Source organism: Colletotrichum phormii (genome assembly GCF_030913505.1).
Source record: "Colletotrichum phormii strain CBS 102054 chromosome Unknown BDP81scaffold_18, whole genome shotgun sequence".
Taxonomy (NCBI): Eukaryota; Fungi; Ascomycota; class Sordariomycetes; order Glomerellales; family Glomerellaceae; genus Colletotrichum; species Colletotrichum phormii.
The window spans coordinates 359,812-378,724 of record NW_026851460.1 but is presented as its reverse complement, the minus strand read 5'-3'; the positions used below and the strand labels follow the sequence as shown (position 1 = coordinate 378,724).

The 18,913-nt window shown below is 52.3% G+C and overlaps 6 protein-coding genes across 6 annotated transcripts; 3 read left to right on the top strand and 3 right to left on the bottom strand.

Annotated features, from left to right (window-relative positions):
- The first annotated feature begins 870 nt into the window (after window positions 1-870).
- Window positions 871-4,106, top strand: BDP81DRAFT_380347 (uncharacterized protein). The gene is made up of 2 exons (XM_060586839.1): window positions 871-2,508; window positions 2,564-4,106. The coding sequence occupies exons 1-2, from the start codon at window positions 955-957 to the stop codon at window positions 4,004-4,006; spliced, it is 2,997 nt and encodes a 998-aa protein (XP_060441915.1). The 5' UTR covers window positions 871-954; the 3' UTR covers window positions 4,007-4,106.
- A 1,328-nt stretch (window positions 4,107-5,434) lies between these two features.
- Window positions 5,435-8,026, top strand: BDP81DRAFT_326715 (family 92 glycosyl hydrolase; the record flags this gene model as incomplete). The annotated part of the gene is made up of 2 exons (XM_060585084.1): window positions 5,435-7,275; window positions 7,333-8,026. 2 exons carry the CDS (start codon window positions 5,435-5,437, stop codon window positions 8,024-8,026), a joined length of 2,535 nt encoding a protein of 844 aa, XP_060441914.1.
- A 26-nt stretch (window positions 8,027-8,052) lies between these two features.
- BDP81DRAFT_434637 (Mss4-like protein) lies at window positions 8,053-9,282 on the bottom strand. The gene is made up of 5 exons (XM_060590977.1): window positions 8,820-9,282; window positions 8,723-8,748; window positions 8,549-8,658; window positions 8,467-8,492; window positions 8,053-8,413 (listed from the first exon to the last, which is right to left on the bottom strand). The coding sequence occupies exons 1-5, from the start codon at window positions 8,903-8,905 to the stop codon at window positions 8,293-8,295; spliced, it is 369 nt and encodes a 122-aa protein (XP_060441913.1). The 5' UTR covers window positions 8,906-9,282; the 3' UTR covers window positions 8,053-8,292.
- Window positions 9,283-9,336: 54 nt separating this feature from the next.
- Window positions 9,337-11,513, bottom strand: BDP81DRAFT_408889 (sulfatase; the record flags this gene model as incomplete). Its single annotated transcript, XM_060589060.1, has 4 exons — window positions 9,337-9,851; window positions 9,918-10,886; window positions 10,940-11,097; window positions 11,177-11,513. The coding sequence occupies 4 exons, from the start codon at window positions 11,511-11,513 to the stop codon at window positions 9,492-9,494; spliced, it is 1,824 nt and encodes a 607-aa protein (XP_060441912.1). The 3' UTR covers window positions 9,337-9,491.
- A 652-nt stretch (window positions 11,514-12,165) lies between these two features.
- BDP81DRAFT_354879 (Alpha/Beta hydrolase protein) lies at window positions 12,166-13,211 on the bottom strand. Its single transcript, XM_060586274.1, has one exon. The coding sequence runs from the start codon at window positions 13,177-13,179 to the stop codon at window positions 12,259-12,261; it is 921 nt and encodes a 306-aa protein (XP_060441911.1). The 5' UTR covers window positions 13,180-13,211; the 3' UTR covers window positions 12,166-12,258.
- Window positions 13,212-17,393: 4,182 nt separating this feature from the next.
- BDP81DRAFT_72154 (6-O-methylguanine DNA methyltransferase) lies at window positions 17,394-18,342 on the top strand. Its single transcript, XM_060596205.1, has 3 exons — window positions 17,394-17,566; window positions 17,743-17,866; window positions 17,966-18,342. Exons 1-3 carry the CDS (start codon window positions 17,452-17,454, stop codon window positions 18,108-18,110), a joined length of 384 nt encoding a protein of 127 aa, XP_060441910.1. The 5' UTR covers window positions 17,394-17,451; the 3' UTR covers window positions 18,111-18,342.
- The last annotated feature ends 571 nt before the right edge of the window (window positions 18,343-18,913 follow it).

Genomic DNA, 18,913 nt, shown 5'->3' with positions numbered 1-18,913 from the left:
GGAGGATTCGCCGTGGCAGGTAAGCAATTACTTGAGGAAATACTCCAACACACATATCGACCACATCAAAGGTTCTGTTGGATTATGTGAGTGTCCGCGAAGGCCTCTGTTCGCCGTGATATCGCTGCAAATCAGAACGATGGGATCGCCGGGACATCCAGCCTTCGCAATATCATTAGCCTCTCATGAGAGTTGTCGGCATTCGTTAGGAAGAGCTTCCAGACTGGGCCGCAGCAATAGAACAGAAGAAAGAAGACGCTATTACCGGATTGTGCCGGGAGCGGAAGCCTACGTTGGTACGCGCATGCAAACACTACACTGCAGCGACATGGGGACCTCCTTGGTGGAAATCCCACAGTTCTGGTCCCGATGGTGCATCGCATCATGCATCCGAACAGGGGCAACTTACGAGATAGAGACGGGCAAAGAAGCCGCTCGCTTGGCTGTACGATTTCAAAAAGCAACCTGATCACTCTGCGCTGACCAGCGGCGGCGCTCAATCTCTGGCGACCTGGCCTTCTGCTAAAATATGCCAAGAGGCCGTCTCGGTGTTTTCTGAGCACGTCATCGCCAGTCGGGGGAAGTAGGCCGAGTCCCCTCTGTTTTAGAGCGAAGTGTCCCAAGAAAACCCCCAGGGTCTTTCTGAGGACAGCTTACGATGGTGGATACAATTTGTGATGACAATCTGCAATCTTATGGTCAGCAATTTCGGAATGACTTTCCGGATGTCTGTTGAACGAGGCCTTCCGTTACCCGCTTCCGCCGGTCTTGGCGGGCCGCTCCGAGGCCGGTCTTCGCCCCGGTACCCGGGCCTCGGTCTCCGAGGGGTCGTCATCCTTCCTTTCCCCACCTCCCACTTTCCATGGAGATGTGAACCCCGCGATCTTCATCAGCGTTCAGTGCGGTCTTCCGTCAACGTACAGCAAAAACGCTCGTAGCTATCGGTGTTCAATCATGGCACCCGAACCACGACATCTCCGTATCGGCGTCGATGTCGGCGGGACAAACACGGATGGCGTTGTTCTCGATCCCTCTCGGGCCTCTGAGCCCGATAAAGGTATCATCGCATGGCACAAGTCGCCAACAACGACGAATCCTAGCGAGGGCATCAACAATACTATCGTCACAATGTTTGAATCCATCAAGATTGATCCGAGTGAGATCGCCAGCGTGACCATCGGCACAACACACTTTGTCAACGCACTCATCGAACGAGATGCCACTCGTCTGGCGCCGGTTGCCGTCATCAGGCTTACAAGTCAGTTCTCCAAACACGATGCGCCTTGCCTGGATTGGCCCGAAGCTCTACGCGACCTGATTTTGGGCTACTATGCACTCTGTAAGGGAGGTCTAGAGGTAGATGGCACTTTAACCTCCGACATTGATCCCGAGGAAATCAAAGCGCATTGTGCTATCATTCGTGAGAAAGGTATTAGGAACGTCGTTGTAAACGGCATCTTCAGCCCTATTGATACGACCGAACGACAAGAAGAGCGAGCAGGCGACATCATACGCTCGGAAATTCCCGGCTGCACCGTCACCTGCTCCAAAGATGTGGCCAACCTGGGCTTCCAGGAGCGAGAAAACGCGGCCATTCTTAACGCAACGGTGTTGAAATTTGCTCGCAAGACCATCAAATCGTTCCAAAGGCCCATGAAAAGACTTGGCCTCAACTGTCCTGTCTTCATCTCTCAGAATGACAGCACCATCTTGTCAGGCGAGAGGGCTGCTGAACTGCCTATCCGGACGTTCTCTAGCGGTCCGACCAACAGCATGCGAGGAGCCGCGTTTTTGGTACGGGACCGTCAACCAAGCGAACGTGCCGTCATGGTAGTTGATATTGGAGGCACGACTACCGATGTAGGCCTACTGCAAGCCAACGGTTTCCCCCGCCAACAAGCTGCCTTTAGCGAATTCGCCGGCGTGCGCCTCAACTTCTCCTGTCCAGACGTCAAGAGCATCGGCCTAGGCGGGGGCTCCATAGTCCGGAAGGGCGCCGAGAAGCTTACAGTTGGCCCCGACAGCGTTGGTTATAGGATTAAAACGGAGGCCTTGGTCTTTGGAGGGTGCACTCTAACAGCCACGGACTGCACCGTTCTCGCCAGCTCATCGTCGCCTGCCAACCCCATCGGAGACGCTACCTTGGCCCAAGGCGTAGCCCAATTCACCACCATCGTCAAGCAAAAGCTCGAAAAGGTGATTGACACGATGAAGACCTCGCCCGAAGACATACCTGTACTCCTAGTCGGCGGAGGTGCCGTGATTGCGCCCTACGAGCTAAGGGGAGCTAGCGAGGTGCTAAAGCCTGAGTGGGCGGGCATCGCCAACGCGATCGGCGCAGCCATTGCACGTGTCAGTGCCACCGTGGACACGGTCAAGTCGACAGAGTCCAGATCGGTCCAGGAGATCTTGGGTGAAGTGGAGGAAGAGGCTAAGGAGAAGGCCGTTGCTGCGGGTGCGGTTCCTTCGTCTGTTCAGATCGTGGATGTGGATACGATACCCCTGGCTGTAAGTGATTCCGGGAGTCTGGGATACGTGGATTCATGTCGGCTGACGGAGGTAGTACATTGCCAATAAGTCGCGCTTCGTTGTGCGTGCTGCTGGTGACTTCGACTATTCTCGGACAGATCTTTCGTCCGTACTGCAAAGCAGCGAGAATGAGAGCCAAGACGATGAGGTATCAGCCAATCGAGTCGTGAAGACTACCAAGTTTCACACCAGGGAAGAGATTGATGTCTTGACTTACAAACCTCTTGTCAAAGATCGAGTCTGGCACATCAGCGAGACCGACCTAAACTGGATCAGCATCGGATGCTATATCCTCGGCACTGGCGGAGGAGGCTCTCCATACTCCCAACAACTCATCCTACGCGAGAAGCTTCGCAAAGGCGCAGTCGTCAGAGTCGTGAACCCCCACGATGTACCTGATGATGCCCTCGTCGGCTGTGGAGGCTACGCGGGGTCACCCACGGTAGCCATCGAGAAAAAATCCGCCGATGAGATGCAAGAGGCACAGGAAGAGATGTACAAGAACTTGGGCACGCCCGCCACGCACATGATCTCCGTCGAGATAGGCGGCGCCAACGGTCTGCAGAGCATGATGATCGGCTCCAGCACCAATATGAATGTCCCTGCAGTCGACGGCGACTGGATGGGCCGGGCGTACCCGACCAAGTGGCAGACGACGCCTGTGGTCTTCAACGAGCGGAGTCCTATCTGGACGCCCGTGACTATGAGCGACGGAAATGGGAGTATCGTCACGATGTCGCGGGCGTCATCTGATAAGCAGGTTGAGCGGGTTATGCGTGCGGCACTGGCAGAGATGGGCTCGCAGGTGGCTGTCGCTGATCCGCCGGTGACGGGAGCCGAGACCAAGAGGTGGGTGGTCGAACATACCATTTCTCAGTCGTGGCGAATTGGTCGCGCTGTTGCGAAGGCGAGGAAGCTCAATCGTGTGGACAATGTTGCGGAGACCATTATTGAGGAGTGCGGCGGCCACGGCTCGGCCAAGGTTCTCTTCAAGGGCAAGATTGTGGGCGTCGAGAGGGTGCTCAGGAAGGGTCACGTTTATGGGGAGCTGGTCATCGAAGGCGCTGATATTTTCACCTCGGATGAGTCAGGGAAAGGGGAGAACAAACAGCGGTTCGCAGGTTTCGTCAAGATTCCGTTCAAGAATGAGAACATCGCTGCAATCAAGGCTACATCTGCCAGATCCGGGCCACACGAAGCCGGGACAGAGAAGCAAGAGGATGTCCTAGCCATCGTGCCAGATCTTATCGCCGTCATTGATGCGCAAAACGGCGAAGCCATTGGAACACCAGATTACAGGTACGGACTATTGGTCATTGTTCTGGGAATCGCGGCCAGCGATCGGTGGACTGGCTCTGCGAGAGGTCTTGAGATTGGTGGGCCTGAAGCTTTTGGGTTTTCTCACCTCGAGTATCATCCGCTAGGCAGCTTCGTGAAGCCTCAAAGTGTTATTGATGAGTTCAACACAGAAATCTAAGGATGAGATAGTCACTTGCGCTTGCAAGGTCTTAGTAGAGTAGCACTAGAGAGAAGCGTATGCAGAGAAAGACATCGGGTCGGTCATTGACTCAACTCTCATCTAAGATTGCAGCTCGCAGTACCCGTGTAAGCTGCGGGCATGAACAGGTATCCGGGATAGCTTTGTCCAATCATATGGCCGTGACACGAATCTCTTCCAAAGTTTCCGCAAGAGCTCTGCCCAGATCACATTTAGGTCTGGCATCTCGTTCGTTTGGCCTCCGATGGCATAGTCAAACACCAGGAAACTTGGAAAAAAGAGGAACGTTTCAAAAAGGCACAAAGAGATCGGACAAACTGTCTGCACAGCCTGAGTCGTTTCTGCAATGGGAAGTGACGCCAAGATCCTCGAGACTGCATGGAAAAATGTGATGCGAGATCATTGTAAGGTGGTCAACTCAACTTGAAATCCCACCTCCGATGTTACAAACCGCCCGCTGCCTGGGTCATATATCGACCTCGGTGGTGTTTGTAGAAGCCGGTAGGACGAGATTGTAGTAATCATCGGGAGAAGTCGACTAAGGTAGGCGGGCAGATACCTGCCACTATGTAGCAGGATACTCAGCCGTAGTTCGTCCAATTTGCATGCCTTCCATCCACAGCTTCTCGAAGCAGAAGTACGACGACGGACTCCTCAAAGTAACGTCCGTCATGTCGGCAGACAGGCAGGGTGGCGGCCGTCAATCCACTCCCACGGACCAAAGCATCCTGACTCGGGAGGGAAACAAACGACGAGAAACGCCCAAATCCAGTGGATGAGATTGAAAAAAGGTTCGTTTCTGATGTGAAACGGTTGGGTTTGCGAAAGATACAGGTCTGCCAGTGCCTGCTTCCCGCCCCATTGTTTAAGTTTCTCTTGCAACTGTCGGGTCCAAGCGGGCTCTCGATCAATGCGACGACGGGACCGAGACTACATTATTCGATTGCCGCTTGCGACCTCAGCTTATTGAAGCATCACTGAAGCTAGCTGATTCAATGCAACCATGAAAAGAGAATTGAAAGTTTACACCATCCGGTCCATGACAAGTCCTACTGCGGGGTTGGAATCGCAGTACACGATGGCCGGTTTTCGCCGTTTACGCCATGATGCCCAATGGCCGCCTCAAGCTGGCATGAGTGGCATGCAGGACGTTCTCAGCAGAGCTCGGAGGAAACTCTACTGAACTTGAGACCAACTTTAGCTTTGACGTTTCGTCACGTGTTGGCCGGGACAGCCATTTCCTACTTGTATGATAAGGGATGATGGGAAATCTTCAACGCGGTTGTTGCTGCAGATTTTAGACTTCATTCGTCGTGCAGGTAGTAAACGCATTATCAACCGAGAGTCACGATGTGGAGCGAGTTGTGGTCTTTCCATGGCGTCGCGGCGATATTTCGCTGGTGGCTTATGCCAGACACCTATCTGCCTTCACTTAATCACGCAGCCTCACATGTAGCTCACGACGCCGTACAAGCTGCATCGAACTGGGTATCCGGCTCATCCTCCACCGACTTGACGAACTCGGCCGCAGTCGGGGCCCAAGACGATTTCGACGCTTTACAATATGTTGATCCTCTCATCGGCTCTAGGAATGGTGGCAATGTCTTCGTGGGTGCGACACTACCCTATGGCATGGCAAAGGCATCTGCGGATACCAACAGCAGCTCGAATCAAGGCGGCTTTACTCTGGATGGGAACCCAGTCACCGGATTCTCGACAATGCATGATTCCGGTACTGGCGGACAGCCCTCTCTGGGAAACTTCCCATTATTTGCATACACAACCTGCCCCAGCGGAGTCATCAACTGGTGCACATTTCCGAAAAAGTCGAGGGCGAAGTATGGCTACTTCAACCAAAAAGACGTAATCGCAAAGCCGGGACTCTTCAACATCACCCTGAAAACCGGCATCCGGGTGGAAATGACGACAACCGAGCGAGCATCTCTCATAAGGTTCAACTTCCCCCAGGCAGGACAGCCTCTCATCCTGCAAGACCTCTCAGATCTCGGCGACACGAGACAAGACAACGCAACGATCAATGTGGACGCCAAATCAGGACGCATCACAGGCAACGCGCGCTTCCAGCCGAGCTTCGGCAGCGGTACCTTTGTCCTGCACTTTTGCACCGACTTCAATGGCGCTGAGATCCTCGATACGGGCATCTTTGCAGACAGCCGCGCGAGCACAGAGGTCAAGAACATGACTATCTCGCGGTCTATCAACGGATATCCCTTGCCCGGCGGCGCCTTTGTGCGGTTCAAGTCTGCGGACCAGCCCATTACCGCGCGTGTCGCGACTAGTTTCATCAGCGAGGAAAGGGCGTGTGAACATGCTGAGGGTGAGATTTCGGATTACAACTTTGAGAGGGTGTCGGGCGAAGCGACAGCAATTTGGCGCCGTAAGCTCAGTCCCATCAAGATCAACACCGATCGTGTGGATGAGTCTTTCGCGCGGAACTTTTACAGCGGCATCTATCGAACTATGGTCAACCCCCAAAATTACACTGGCGAGAACCCCCTCTGGAAAAGCGATGAGCCGTACTGGGATTCATTCTACTGTTTGTGGGACTCGTTCCGCTCCCAGATTCCGTTCCTGGTGATTATCGATCCAACTTCGGTTGCGCAAATGGTCAGGTCTCTCATCGATACGTACGTTCACCTCGGCTGGCTTCCGGACTGCCGCATGAGTTTGTGCAAGGGGCTCACCCAGGGAGGATCAAACGCGGACAACGTTCTGGCGGACGCTTATTTGAAGAATATCACCGAGGGAATTGACTGGGATCTGGGCTATGAAGCGGTGAAGAAGGACGCGGATGAAGAACCGTTCGACTGGAGCGTCAACGGTCGTGGTGGAATGGACAGCTGGAAGAAGCTGGGCTACATTCCCGTTCAGGACTTCGATGTCAAAGGCTTCGGAACTTTGACTCGTAGCGTCTCACGAACGCTGGAGTACAGCTACAACGACTTTTGCATCGCATCCATGGCGGACCGCATGGGGCATGGGGATGACAGAGAAAAGTATCTCTCGTCAAGCAGTAACTGGCGTAACCTGTACAGGCAGGATCAGAAGTCGGCCTTCTTCAACGGCACCGACACCGGCTTCAGAGGATTCTTTGAGCCCAAATTCCTCAACCAAACTTGGGCCTATCAGAACCCCCTGAACTGCAGTAATCTTGATGGGCAGAGCTCGTGTTCGTTGCAGAACAACGGCCCAGAAACATTTGAGAGCAGTCTTTGGGAGTATGGCTTGTAAGTCGAGATGTAATGTGGTTGACCGTGGGAGCCTCGACTAACTGACCTTGATAGCTTTGTTCCTCACGACCAAGGAACGCTCATCAACACCCTTGGTGGCCCGGACGCCTTCGTTCGCAGGCTCAACTTCTTGCATGACCAAAACATCACCTACATTGGCAACGAACCAGCTTTCCTTACAGTCTTCCAATACCATTATGCCGGTCGTCCAGCTCTATCCGCAAGACGAGCTCATTTCTACATCCCTTCATTCTTTTCACCTGATCCAGCCGGCCTTCCCGGTAACGACGATAGTGGTGCCATGGGATCTTTCCTTGCCTTCTCTATGATGGGTCTGTTTCCCAATCCCGGGCAAGATGTCTACTTGATCATCCCACCCTTCTTCGAGAGCATCGAAATCACGCACCCGCAAACAGGGAGAACAGCGAAGGTCCGCAACATCAACTTTGACCCACAGTACAGAAACATCTACATCCAAAAGGCGACGCTTAACGGACAGCCTTACAGAAAAAGCTGGGTTGATCACAAGTTCTTCACCGAGGGTCAGGAGCTGGTACTTACTCTTGGCCGGCGTGAGAGTGACTGGGGAACGAGGGTCCAGGATCTCCCACCAAGTTTGGGCCCGTACCTGGGGTTCAACCGAACGTTCCCCTCCAATCGTACCAGCACGAGAATTGTAGATACGGGGGTTGTAGATACGACATACAAGAGCGAGTTCGGGCATACGGGGGCGGACTTGAATGTGTAGGGTGGTGGATGAGTAAAGTAACTTAAGCGATCACTATGTATAGACTCTTTGCTTTAATTGGGCAGCTGGAATACCTCTTCCCAGTTCATTTGTCAAGTTCGGGGTGGGAGTGAAGTGCCATATTTTTAGCTTCTCACTGCATATCAAGCACATATACTTTCAATCTATCTGCCATCTGTCACTTTTACCCAACCTCATCCGCCAAAGTGACCCCCCACCCGCCTCAAACGCCCCATCTCGTAACTTCAAATTTAGTGACAGCATCTCTAGGCCCAGTCGATCGCTTTCTGGCCATACACTTCACTCTTCTTGGTTGGGATGTCGTCAAACAATGATGCCTTGATAAGCGCTTTGCCGGGAATCGCCTTTGTTGTGGTCTTGACAGGACTGAACAAGTTGTCAGTACACAAATGGACGGGTCGTCTAGTTGATAGCCTTACCTTCCACATTTTCCGCAGAAGCATCGCTAGAAGCATTAGGTCAGAGATGGTTCCTGTCTTAGATAACAAGTTTTCAACTGACTTGAATGGTATTTCCGGAATCAGTGTTCGAGTCCTGGTACTCTTTCAGCGTGTTTTGGCTATCGTCGATCTCCCATTCACCATCATCGACGAAAAGGTTCATGGAGAAGGCTACATGTGTCCATCACGGTCAGACTACCTTAGCTCAATCGGAAGATTTCAGAGTCAAACGTACGACCACCAGCACGTTTGCAGTTTGAACTGATGTTTATTTCATGTCAATTTGCAATCTTCAGAACGACAGGTGGGGGCAATGAGGATGGTGGACCTACCAGTGACAAATAACGATGTTATCCGGCTTCTTGTTGACTGTGACCTTGACCGAGCCACAGTTGCAATGACCTTGATACGGCGCCATTTTGACCTAATTGGTAATGCAATTTGTGTTCAAGCGAGAAAATGTTGAGTGTGCACGGGATTGATGTGTGGGGAAGTCGTTGTAGAAGCTGAGATGTTCTTCTTGGGATACTTTCCCCAAACTACAAACACCTTTTTCATCGGACGATGACGAATCGAGTAGACATACGTCAGGATTCACTTGCTTTAAAGATGTCGAGCGTTTCCCGAAGTCTAATCCGGTCGGAGTTGGGGGGAATGCTGGCTTTCCCAGTTCCGGAAGACAAGGGAGCTTCAATTCCTAGTTCCGAAGCGGATCTCAATGTGGGGAAGAGGGGTCATGATGTCGCACGGCGGGCCCCTCGATCGAGCAGCAAGCCGCGTGCCGTTGCGTAGGTCCCGTTGCGATTATTCGAGATCACGCACTGTCACGCTGTTGAACATGTTTCACTTGCGGACCTTGGCTGCGGGAATTTTCACCGCCTTTTGATGCCGTGGAACCCCGCTGCTCTCGTACGACGGGCAAATGTTCGGCAAGTCGTAATCCCGTTGAGCTTCCATTATCCGGCGATACCTCAAAACCGCGTTATACATGTAGCCAAGCCTTCTCAAGTCCAGTCACTCCACTTGGAACCCTTCCAGTACACAGCTCCATCGTGTTCAAATTGCGGCCCTTCAGTCTCGACAATGTGTCCCAGCTCGCAGTGTTCAAACTGCACACGAGTCTGCTGGATGTAGAACTCGTCGAAGCGCGGTGCGAGGGCTTCAAGCAGACTGCCGACATTTCCTGTAGGGTGGAGGGCCTTCCATGGCTGCGAGCAGGTCGTGCCCTTGCAAGACTTGAGGACGAATAGGAGGGAGTCAAGTCTGGGTAGGACCTTCTTGAAAGGGTAGCCAAGAATGGTTGCGCGTGCGGCCAGGGCAGCTTCATCGGTATGCAAGAGGTTGTGAAGCTGACCGGGGTCGGTCTAGATTGAGATCAGTATGATAAGGTCTTATAGGATAACTCGATCATCATTCGGCAGTAAACTCACAGTCATGTCGTAAAGCTCGTGCTCATTGGTGCACCAAACCGAGTAGTAAAGGTTGTAGCCCTCGCCGACAACTCTAAGTGCCTTGTAGGTGTTGTTGAAGATGCGCTTCGTATCATCGCCATTGAAACCGAACTTGCTCTCAGTGATGGCCCAGCCCCAGTATTCAACGTTGACGTGCTCGCGGGTGAGCGGAGACTCAGTCAGGTCCGTGGCCGAGAGCGGGATCGGCGCTCCATCAAAGTCGGCTCTCAACGGCACACCCGCAAGCGATAGAATGGTGGGGACAAGATCAACATGCGCCGTGACGGCTTCAGTCACGCCTCCTTTGGGAACACCGGGTCCGCGAACGATGAGGGGAATGTTGATATCCTCCTCGTACCCACACTCCTTACCGGGCTGCAGCCGGTGCTGGCTAATGTGGTAGCCGTTATCCGTTGTGTAAAAGATGTACGTGTTGTCCAGGATACCATGCTTCTCTAACCTCTTCACGAGACCATCGACAAGCTCATCGACTGCTTGCAGGGCACGGAGACGTCCTTGGTAGTGCTTGTCGTTGTATGCCACGTTCTCATCCGTCAGCTTGGGCTGGCGGCGAATCCAGTCGGCGCCAGAGGGCTTGTCGGGGTTGAAGTTCTCTGTTCTCGGGACCTTAGTGTCCTCAAAGAGGTGTTCATGTCGCTTGGCAGCTAACGGGATGCTGACTCGGAACTTGTCGTCAGATACAGGAACGTTGTCGTCTGGGCCCTTGACGGGAAGAAGGATACTGGAATTGACGTTGCTGTGCGGGGCGATGGGAGCAATGCCAATGAAGAAGGGCTTGCCAGCGTCGACGGCATCATCAAGGAATCCGTAGGCCTTTTCTGCCACCAGGTCGGTTGAGTACTCGCCGAGATGGTTGACTGGCTTCTCATGGTCACGCTGGAAGGTGGCGTTGTAGTAGTCGTATGTGTTTGGGTCAAGGAGGAAGTCCTGAGACAGGGTCAGCGGGAGAGATTGGTTGTTTAGTCAAGCAGGACGCTCACAGAAGAGTTCCAGCCCTTCAGATGCGGGCTGTCATAGTTCCAAACAGTATGGGCATTGAACATTTTGCCTGTGTAGTAGGTGCTGTATCCGGCGTTTTGCAGCCAAATGGGCAGGTAATTCTCATTGTGGCCGTTCTTCACAAAGACGGGGAAGCCGCCTGCAGACCCCGGTCAGCTTTATGTCCATGCATCTCGACGTAAGTCCATCAGACATGTGGGTGGATGAGACTATCTTACCATATGGTGGGTTGAGGTCGGTGACGTTGGTGTTGTGAGCCAATTTGCCCGTCCACAAACTTGCACGCGATGGGCAGCATACAGCCGTCGTGCAGAAATGTTTCTTGTACAGTGTTCCTTCTTCGATGAGCCTCTTTTGAATCAGCGGAATGTACTCCAACGAGTTCATGTGCAGGTCTTGGTCGTCAGTCAAGACGAAAACGATGTTCGGCCGTGAAGAAGGCGATATCGCATCCAGGTCGGGGCCGACGAGGGGAGTCTGGGCGTCACCATAAGCTGCAACATTGCCGCTGAGAAGCAAGGCCGCGGAGGCCAACGCTGATGTCTTGAACTGCATTGCGATTCACCTTGATTGAAACTTCTCGCTCAATTGATCATTTCAATCGAAAGCGGAAGGTGAATATGATCGCGCAACGCTCAGAGACGAGACTTTAAGAGTTTGGCTGTTAGCTAAGCCGACTTCCCGTCTTCCGGCGCTACGAACCGGGCTCGCCGGATGGGAGAAGCGTCCTCCGTGCGCGAGTTCCGATGACGTGCTCCGGCCCCAGCATCGCAACAGCTCAAATTATCCACACCGTTCACCGAAAGCGGAGAAACAAAGCTACGACAACGCTATCTAGAACCAATAACGCATATTGATGTCGACAGAATATTCGCGGTCAAGGAGCGAATCGCGCGTTGTATTTCACGTCACCTCCACCAAATCTGTGTTGAGATTCGGTGTACGATGCTCCCGGGACTTACTCCACAGTACCTAATTACAGTACTAGTAATGGTTGATTTATCCATGTAATGTCTCTTTTCGACACTGAGACTCAGGCAGATAATCATTGGGCAGGTTTTATCATTGCCTGGAATGTTTTGAAGTAGACTTTCGAGAGCTTCATCGCAAAGTCGAGAAGTAAAGTTATCGGTGTTGGCCTCAATCCGCTAAGTTGCGCCTGGCTGTAGTTTCAAAGAGATAGGTAGGGACGTTGACCCGACAAGATGTCCTCTCTATCTGTGTTTTATTATGCGCGAATTCTCTGAATCTACTAAATTTTTCCAAGATTGCCTGAAACTTCAGTCTCCTTCGCTGAAGTCTACTCCTTCCCAATTCTCAACAGCCACCGCATCCCCTTCATCGTATTCGGCCCCAGCTCCGCAGGCGAGTCTTGAGGAGCAAATATAGTCCAGCCTTGATGTCCCCAGTCAGGATAGTTATCAACTCTCGACTCGACCCCATTATCTTTCAAAACCTTTGCGTAAATTAATCCATCATCTCTCAACGGGTCTCGATCGCCAACTTGGATATAAGTCTTTGGTGACTTCGGGATAGCTTCAGGGTCGTTAAAAGGCGAGTACCATGGCGATTTGATCTCCGCCTCCAGCGCCTTCGACACATCGTTGATGACAGCGGTAGTAAAAGTCGGGCTCCAATCGGCGCTGGTCTCGCGGGAAACCCACTCTTTGGCATACTTCTCCGGCACAATTTCCTTGACAAGCAAGAATGGGATACCCAGAAGCGTACCGGTAATGCCCAGTCCCTCGACGCCAGACCTCTGACTAACAACCGCGGCAATATTCGCACCGGCAGACCACCCGCCAACGACAAAGCCCTTGCTGATATCCGCCCCGAACCGACTAGCGTTCTTCGAAAGCCAGACAGCTGTCTCCCATCCGTCCTTGACAGACCTGGGAAACTTGTTCTCAGGCGCGAGACGATACGTCGCGTTGACTACCACAGCGCCAAACTCGAGTGCGAATTCTCGAGCGGGGCGGGTTGTCGGCTCGACGCCGGCAACGATGAAACCGCCGCCCGGCCAGAGCAGGATGAGAGGCCTGTCCGCCTTTAACTCGTCTACGCCGCGCGGGCGGACGACTTGAAGGTCGATTTTGTAGCCATCAGGTAGAATTACGACGTCGCGGAATTCCTCAAGGGACTTGTCAAGTGGAGGAAGAGCGGCCAGGAGGCTTTGAAGAAGTTGAGGTCGGGTTTCACGGCACTTTACGAATGCTTCCATGATGACAACGTATAGCGGGGTTTCATGAACGGGATGAGTTGAGACCAGATAGGAGTTGAAAGATTGAACAGGTCAGAGAAATGGGGGCGTTTTGGAAGGAGATGTTTCGGGTTTCCTCGCGGATTTGTCGTATTCAGAATCCGAGTCGTACAGCCCCCGCCCCCATGGATGTGGATCCGGGGAGAAGTCGAGAACGCGGGGCGTCGGGCCAAGTCCGGCGGCCGCAATGCGACGTCGGAGGTGTCTAGGAGCATTTCAGTGGTTCGAATTGTCACGACGGGTCCGTCGACGGGTTGTTCAGCACGGAATCCGAAGTTCCTTGCTGCTGGTCTAACATGGTGGTACGGCAATAATCACCTTCGGATCCGGGAATATGGGCTGTCAAATCTACACGAACGCTTCACAGGGGTCTATCATATTAACTAACCCTGCTACACATTGTGGTGAAATACTGCGGTGCCATCACATTGTGTATCACTCCGCCATGAACCTCTTTACTAGGTACCACTAACTGATGAAGGAAGACCTGACTAAAGTAGTCACCACCATCGTCGAGTATGCTAGCTGGAGGTGATGGGGAAAGTCTTGAGCCTCGCTCATGGAACAGTGTCCCTCGGAGAAGGGCAAGACTCTATAGGAGTGATCTTTCATCAAAGGGAAAATCAACATGCAGTTTGATACCCACCACAGGAGTTCGGACTTGAGACGGGCAGATCCGGAGGGTAATCCGTGAGCGATGACTGTGCTCGACACAGATAAGTACTTCTCTTTAACGACCCCGCCGGAGATATCTTGCTGCTACTACGTTTAGAAACTGCAAGATAAATATTGGCTAATCCGTTTGCAGCTGTCGTTGCCTCATATCTCTGCAGAGTCTCGCAATTTTCGTAGGCCACTTCACTAATCATGCCCGAGGTAATTTGAAAGGGAGCCAACTCGACGTCAATAGCGGATGCCATCTCAAAAGATTTGGGTTCCAGAGATTTATCCACATCCTCGAAGATATATTTCATTGGTTATATGGTGCAAACATGAAGCGAAACAGGCCTCGTCTAGCTTATTCTAAAGTCAACTCGTGGCAACGATACAGAGTGCAATTACATTTTGAAGACACCTAACCAGAGAAAACGTATCAGCTCCTCTTCAACCCCCCATCACAACACAAGGAAGATGACCCGGTTGCCGAGCCAAGTCAATGCAGCACTTGAGGCAAGCTGAAGCTTGAAGAACACCAAGCTCGTCGGCCGGTGACCAGAAAAGTAACTTCTCCCCATGTGCCCATCTAGCCACCTTCAATAGCATCAAACCGCAAACAAGAAGCTGCTCAAGTTGATTCCCACGCAAAGCGTACACTAGCACCTCTGTAGCTTCTCGTCGGCGTAAACTGGCGATGTGGAAACCATTCAAAACCACATCCTGATCGTGTAACAACGTGTATGACCCGTCCTTGTCATGATTGCATCTTGGAACGGCCCACTGAGAAAATATATGACGCACGCAAAACGTAAAAGATGCGGCTACTGACCTTGACATCTTTCCAGTCAAGTTCAGTCTGACCAAGATGGCCGCCTCATGCACGAATACATCCAATGTGATCCCAGTTTCCGGTGGTCTGTGACTAGGCTCCAGCGTGGTCTTTCCCGCCAAGGAGACAACCTCCGCCGTCTCGTTCATTTGATCCTCGAAGCCAACTGTTCCTTCCACGATGACGCTGCGAAAGGTCCCGGCCACTGATGCCCGGCCGGACTGAATGCGGATGAATCTGCCGCACTGGTCGAAACACTCATTTTCCATTACACATTTGTAATTGATGGTGAAGGCTCTTCCTGAAATTCCCAAGATTGTATATGTTTCTCCGGGTCTCGGAAATTGATCAGCTTTGTCGAACCAGTGATACTCATAGTCACAGCAAACCAGTTCCCCGAGGTGATGGAATAAGTCGTGATGGTTCACATTTATGGTCATTTCTCCACCTTCCTGTTCGCTCCTGTGGACTTCATCCTCATGGAGATTTGAGACGAGATTTTTGCTCCAGATCGTGATAAGGTCTCCCGCCATGACCTTCTCCTTTACTCTTACTTCGGCAGCATCGAAATTGCAGAACATGAGTGCGATGGCCGTGGCTGCAGTGCAGTGAATCAACCTCCCAACATCCATGCAGACGCAAAGGGTGGGGTTTCCAGTGCATTCAAATCCACGGCCCTCGAAGTGACGCAGAGGACAAGAATCAGTCAGTGTGTTCAAAGCCTTGGGGTCGAGAAAATAAAGTCCATGGTACGCTGTCCCCTCTAGCACTGACTTCGGAGGAGGTCCAAGGTACTTTTCCAGGCCTGGGGGAACTTGCTGATTAGAGTTGACGTCAATACCCATCGTATTTAAGACGCTCTCCAATGCCCCCACGCCATCGAGGAGGCCGTTAACACAATTGGCGGAAGTGTAGCCATTATCAAGCCGGAGTCTTCTCAGAAGGTGTAAGCAGAGACATTTTATCCCAACTCGAATAGATGCAGCAATTTCGTTATTAATTTCTGGCCTTTTGAGGAGCTGCGCCTCGAGAGCCTTTCCGACCAGATAATCAACGATCAAAGATGATCCATCGCTTACGCCTTCGAAGTCTTCCTTTACACGTGCAACGACCCCATCGGCCTGTGAAAACGAATGGAGAGCGGGGTGAACGGTGGATTCATCTTCAAGTTGGAAGAGACAATGCCCGTGATCACCTCCGCTAGCCCAGACAGTAGTTCCGTTGAACCGAACTTCCACAGACATGCCAAGTTTATGGCTCGCAAAGGCTGGGAGCCATGATCCGCGCGTCTTAAGTGCCATGTAACCTTTTTCGTTCCTCTGAGATGTGTGAATGAGTTGTTTGATAGCGCCTGCTAGGGAAGTAGCGCTTCCAAGACTTTTGAGTCGTTGGACTAGGGCATTCGCTTGATCGAGGCGTTCCAGTTCGTTGTCCCCAAGGGCATGCCTCATCACTCTTTCCGCAGCATTCGTGATATGATGGACAACTTTCGCGAAGCCGAGGTCTTGGGTAAAGGGAGCCAAGTAGTTGACCAGTCCCTTGAGGACATCGACACTTGGCAGCGTGTCGGTTTCATGCCCGAAAATTGCCATCACCTCGGAAAGACACTGGGCGGCAGCAAATGCCTGACTTCCCGTTCCGAGAGCGCCAATCAGAATGATAGCATTCGCTCCAGCAACAGTTCGAGCCAAATCTGCCACTGGTGCCGAGTGGCCCCAGCCAATACTGCGTGCTTTAGACAGGACTGATTGATGTCTTTTTCGACGTTATGTGTGCGTGCAATGAGCTCTGGTGCAAAGCTTGCACCGGGATACGCTTTCCCAACTGAACAGCAGCCCATATGGCGTACGTATCAACACCGCCATCGCTGAACGGCTTGAGCAGTCTTCTGGTCAAAACATGTCCCAGGGAGGCCGTGTTCACGACGTCGGCTTGGAAGCTGAAGCCTACTTGATCGGACATGGTCGGTCGCCGTCTGTTGCGTGGTTTCTGTTCACGGTCTTTGGAGCCTGGCACGGGTTCGCTGGCATGTACAAATAGTAATGGATGGGCCTGGGAGACTGCTTGCCAGACAAGTCGTCGTCGACTCAAATGGAGGGTGACAGGTCGATTAACTGGATACCGTTGGCGAAGCTGTCAAACTGGATTCTGACCTTCCAGCAAATATGTATTGTGAATGATGGAAAAGAGGCGTAGGTTGAGTATGCGGCAAGCAGGCTGAGCTGAGCTGAGCTGAGCAATGGCAGGAGGTTCTGCTCATATGGCTTGCTTCCTTTCAGGGGATCATGTAATTGGCCGGGGATACACGTGCGGGCTTGGTTTCTTCTTCGGGAGGTACTGACACCATGAGACGCGCCCAGGTAAAAACGCAAAGGCAGTTGCCAGAGGAGTACATTCCCGCCAAAGTCGAATGCATATTATTTGTTAGATTCGAACGTGATAGACCATCAATGATTCTCATTGATGAAGGAGTAATAGCAACTATTGCGTTTAGTAGACCGCGAAGCGCTTGAAGGGGTGGAGGGGTGGAGGGGTGAAGGGACGAAGTAGCTCCCTAAAGTGCCTGCATCCATTCCCTGTCCAATCAGCAACGCTAAACACCTAGCTAAAATTGTCAGCAGCGACTTCACTTCCATCCAGCACAACACCAACCATACTTCACGAACTCATCATTCATGCTCATCGCCACACCGTCTCTCACCACCATACCCACCTCCCAGACCCTTTGTCATCAATACCTCAAAAACATGGCCCGCACAGAAGAAGCAGAAGCATTCTTTCACGCAGTCTACACCGCAGTCCAAGAAATACCCGTCGGCAAAGTCACAACCTACGGCCACATCGCCAGGCTCGTCGGAACCCGTGAGTCTCTCCCTCACTCACTCCCTGCCATCACCTTAACATCCCCATCTCACCTCATCTTACCCACAATCTATGTATCATCATCTCCTCCCTCACTCCTTCTTCAGGAGAGAATGCGACGTATACGACATTCATCAAGAATATCCACCTGCTAACAACCCCCACCCCACCAACAGCCGAACGCCCCCGTCAAGTAGGAATCTGCCTCAAACACCTCCCCACAGACCCAACATCCCGCTTCAATAACGAAAACGTCCCATGGCAGCGCGTCATCAACGCCAAAGGAACAATCTCGCCACGGTAACGGCCTTTCTCCCATCTACACCTCCGAACCCTTCCGCACTCCGCACCATCACACTCACACTCACATTACGTACCTTACCTAACACCAACCTCTAGCTCCCAGCCCTCAGGCGCCCGAAACCAAGCCGAAGCCCTACAAGCCGAGGACGTCGAGGTCTCGCGGACGGCCATGGGCGAGTTCCAGGTAGACTTTAGTTCCTACGGCTGGTTTCCCGAGGCCCTCCCCTCTGAAGAAGAATGAAGGCGGACGGACAGTCGTGACCATGAATCAGACTGGAGATACGCCTCGACATTGAGAGTCCGAAAGGCCGCATGGGACGAGCATGCCTTGGGCGATCCTCAAAGTGGTCGCTGAGGCCGGCCATTGGGGACTTCCCATCAAGGCGTGAGGCATGGCATGAGGCACGGCATAGGGCATCACACGTGGAGTACCAGTGAACTTCCAAACCACCTTTTATTCAACCGACGGCATTCCAGCGGGCACCAAAAACTAGCATTAGCCAAGGTGTTAAGTCTAGTACGTCCTCGCCTCGTTTCTCAAATCGCCTCCTCTGAGTAACCGCGTAGCTAAAAGTTGTGCGAGTCAGCCTCACGAATGCCTCAAGAGACCGCCACCAAACACAACCGGTCCGCCTCCAACCCATCACCATTCCCGCCACCATCATCCTTCCCTCGTGCCGTCATTAGTGCACGACGTCGGTCTTGCTATTCGTAAACAAATGTTATGTAAGAGAAATAATTAGAATAGAAACAAAGAGAAGTGAAGGGTTGGATGGTGCATATAGTATGAGCAAAGTCGCGTAGTGGTATTGAAAAAAAGGAGTAGTCCATCGTCAACACCCTCCAGCAGAATAACGCACGTACGAGCCACCAGTATGAAAAACTCCTGCCCAATTTTCTGGGTTTCGCCATGCGTAAGGGGAATCATCTTCGGCCAGCATGAAACAAATGCCGCAAACGCATAATACGAGATGGCGCGGGGGGGTAATGTGAAAGGCAAAAACGAAAATCAAAAGAACGCCCCATCACGCCGAGAAAAGGATC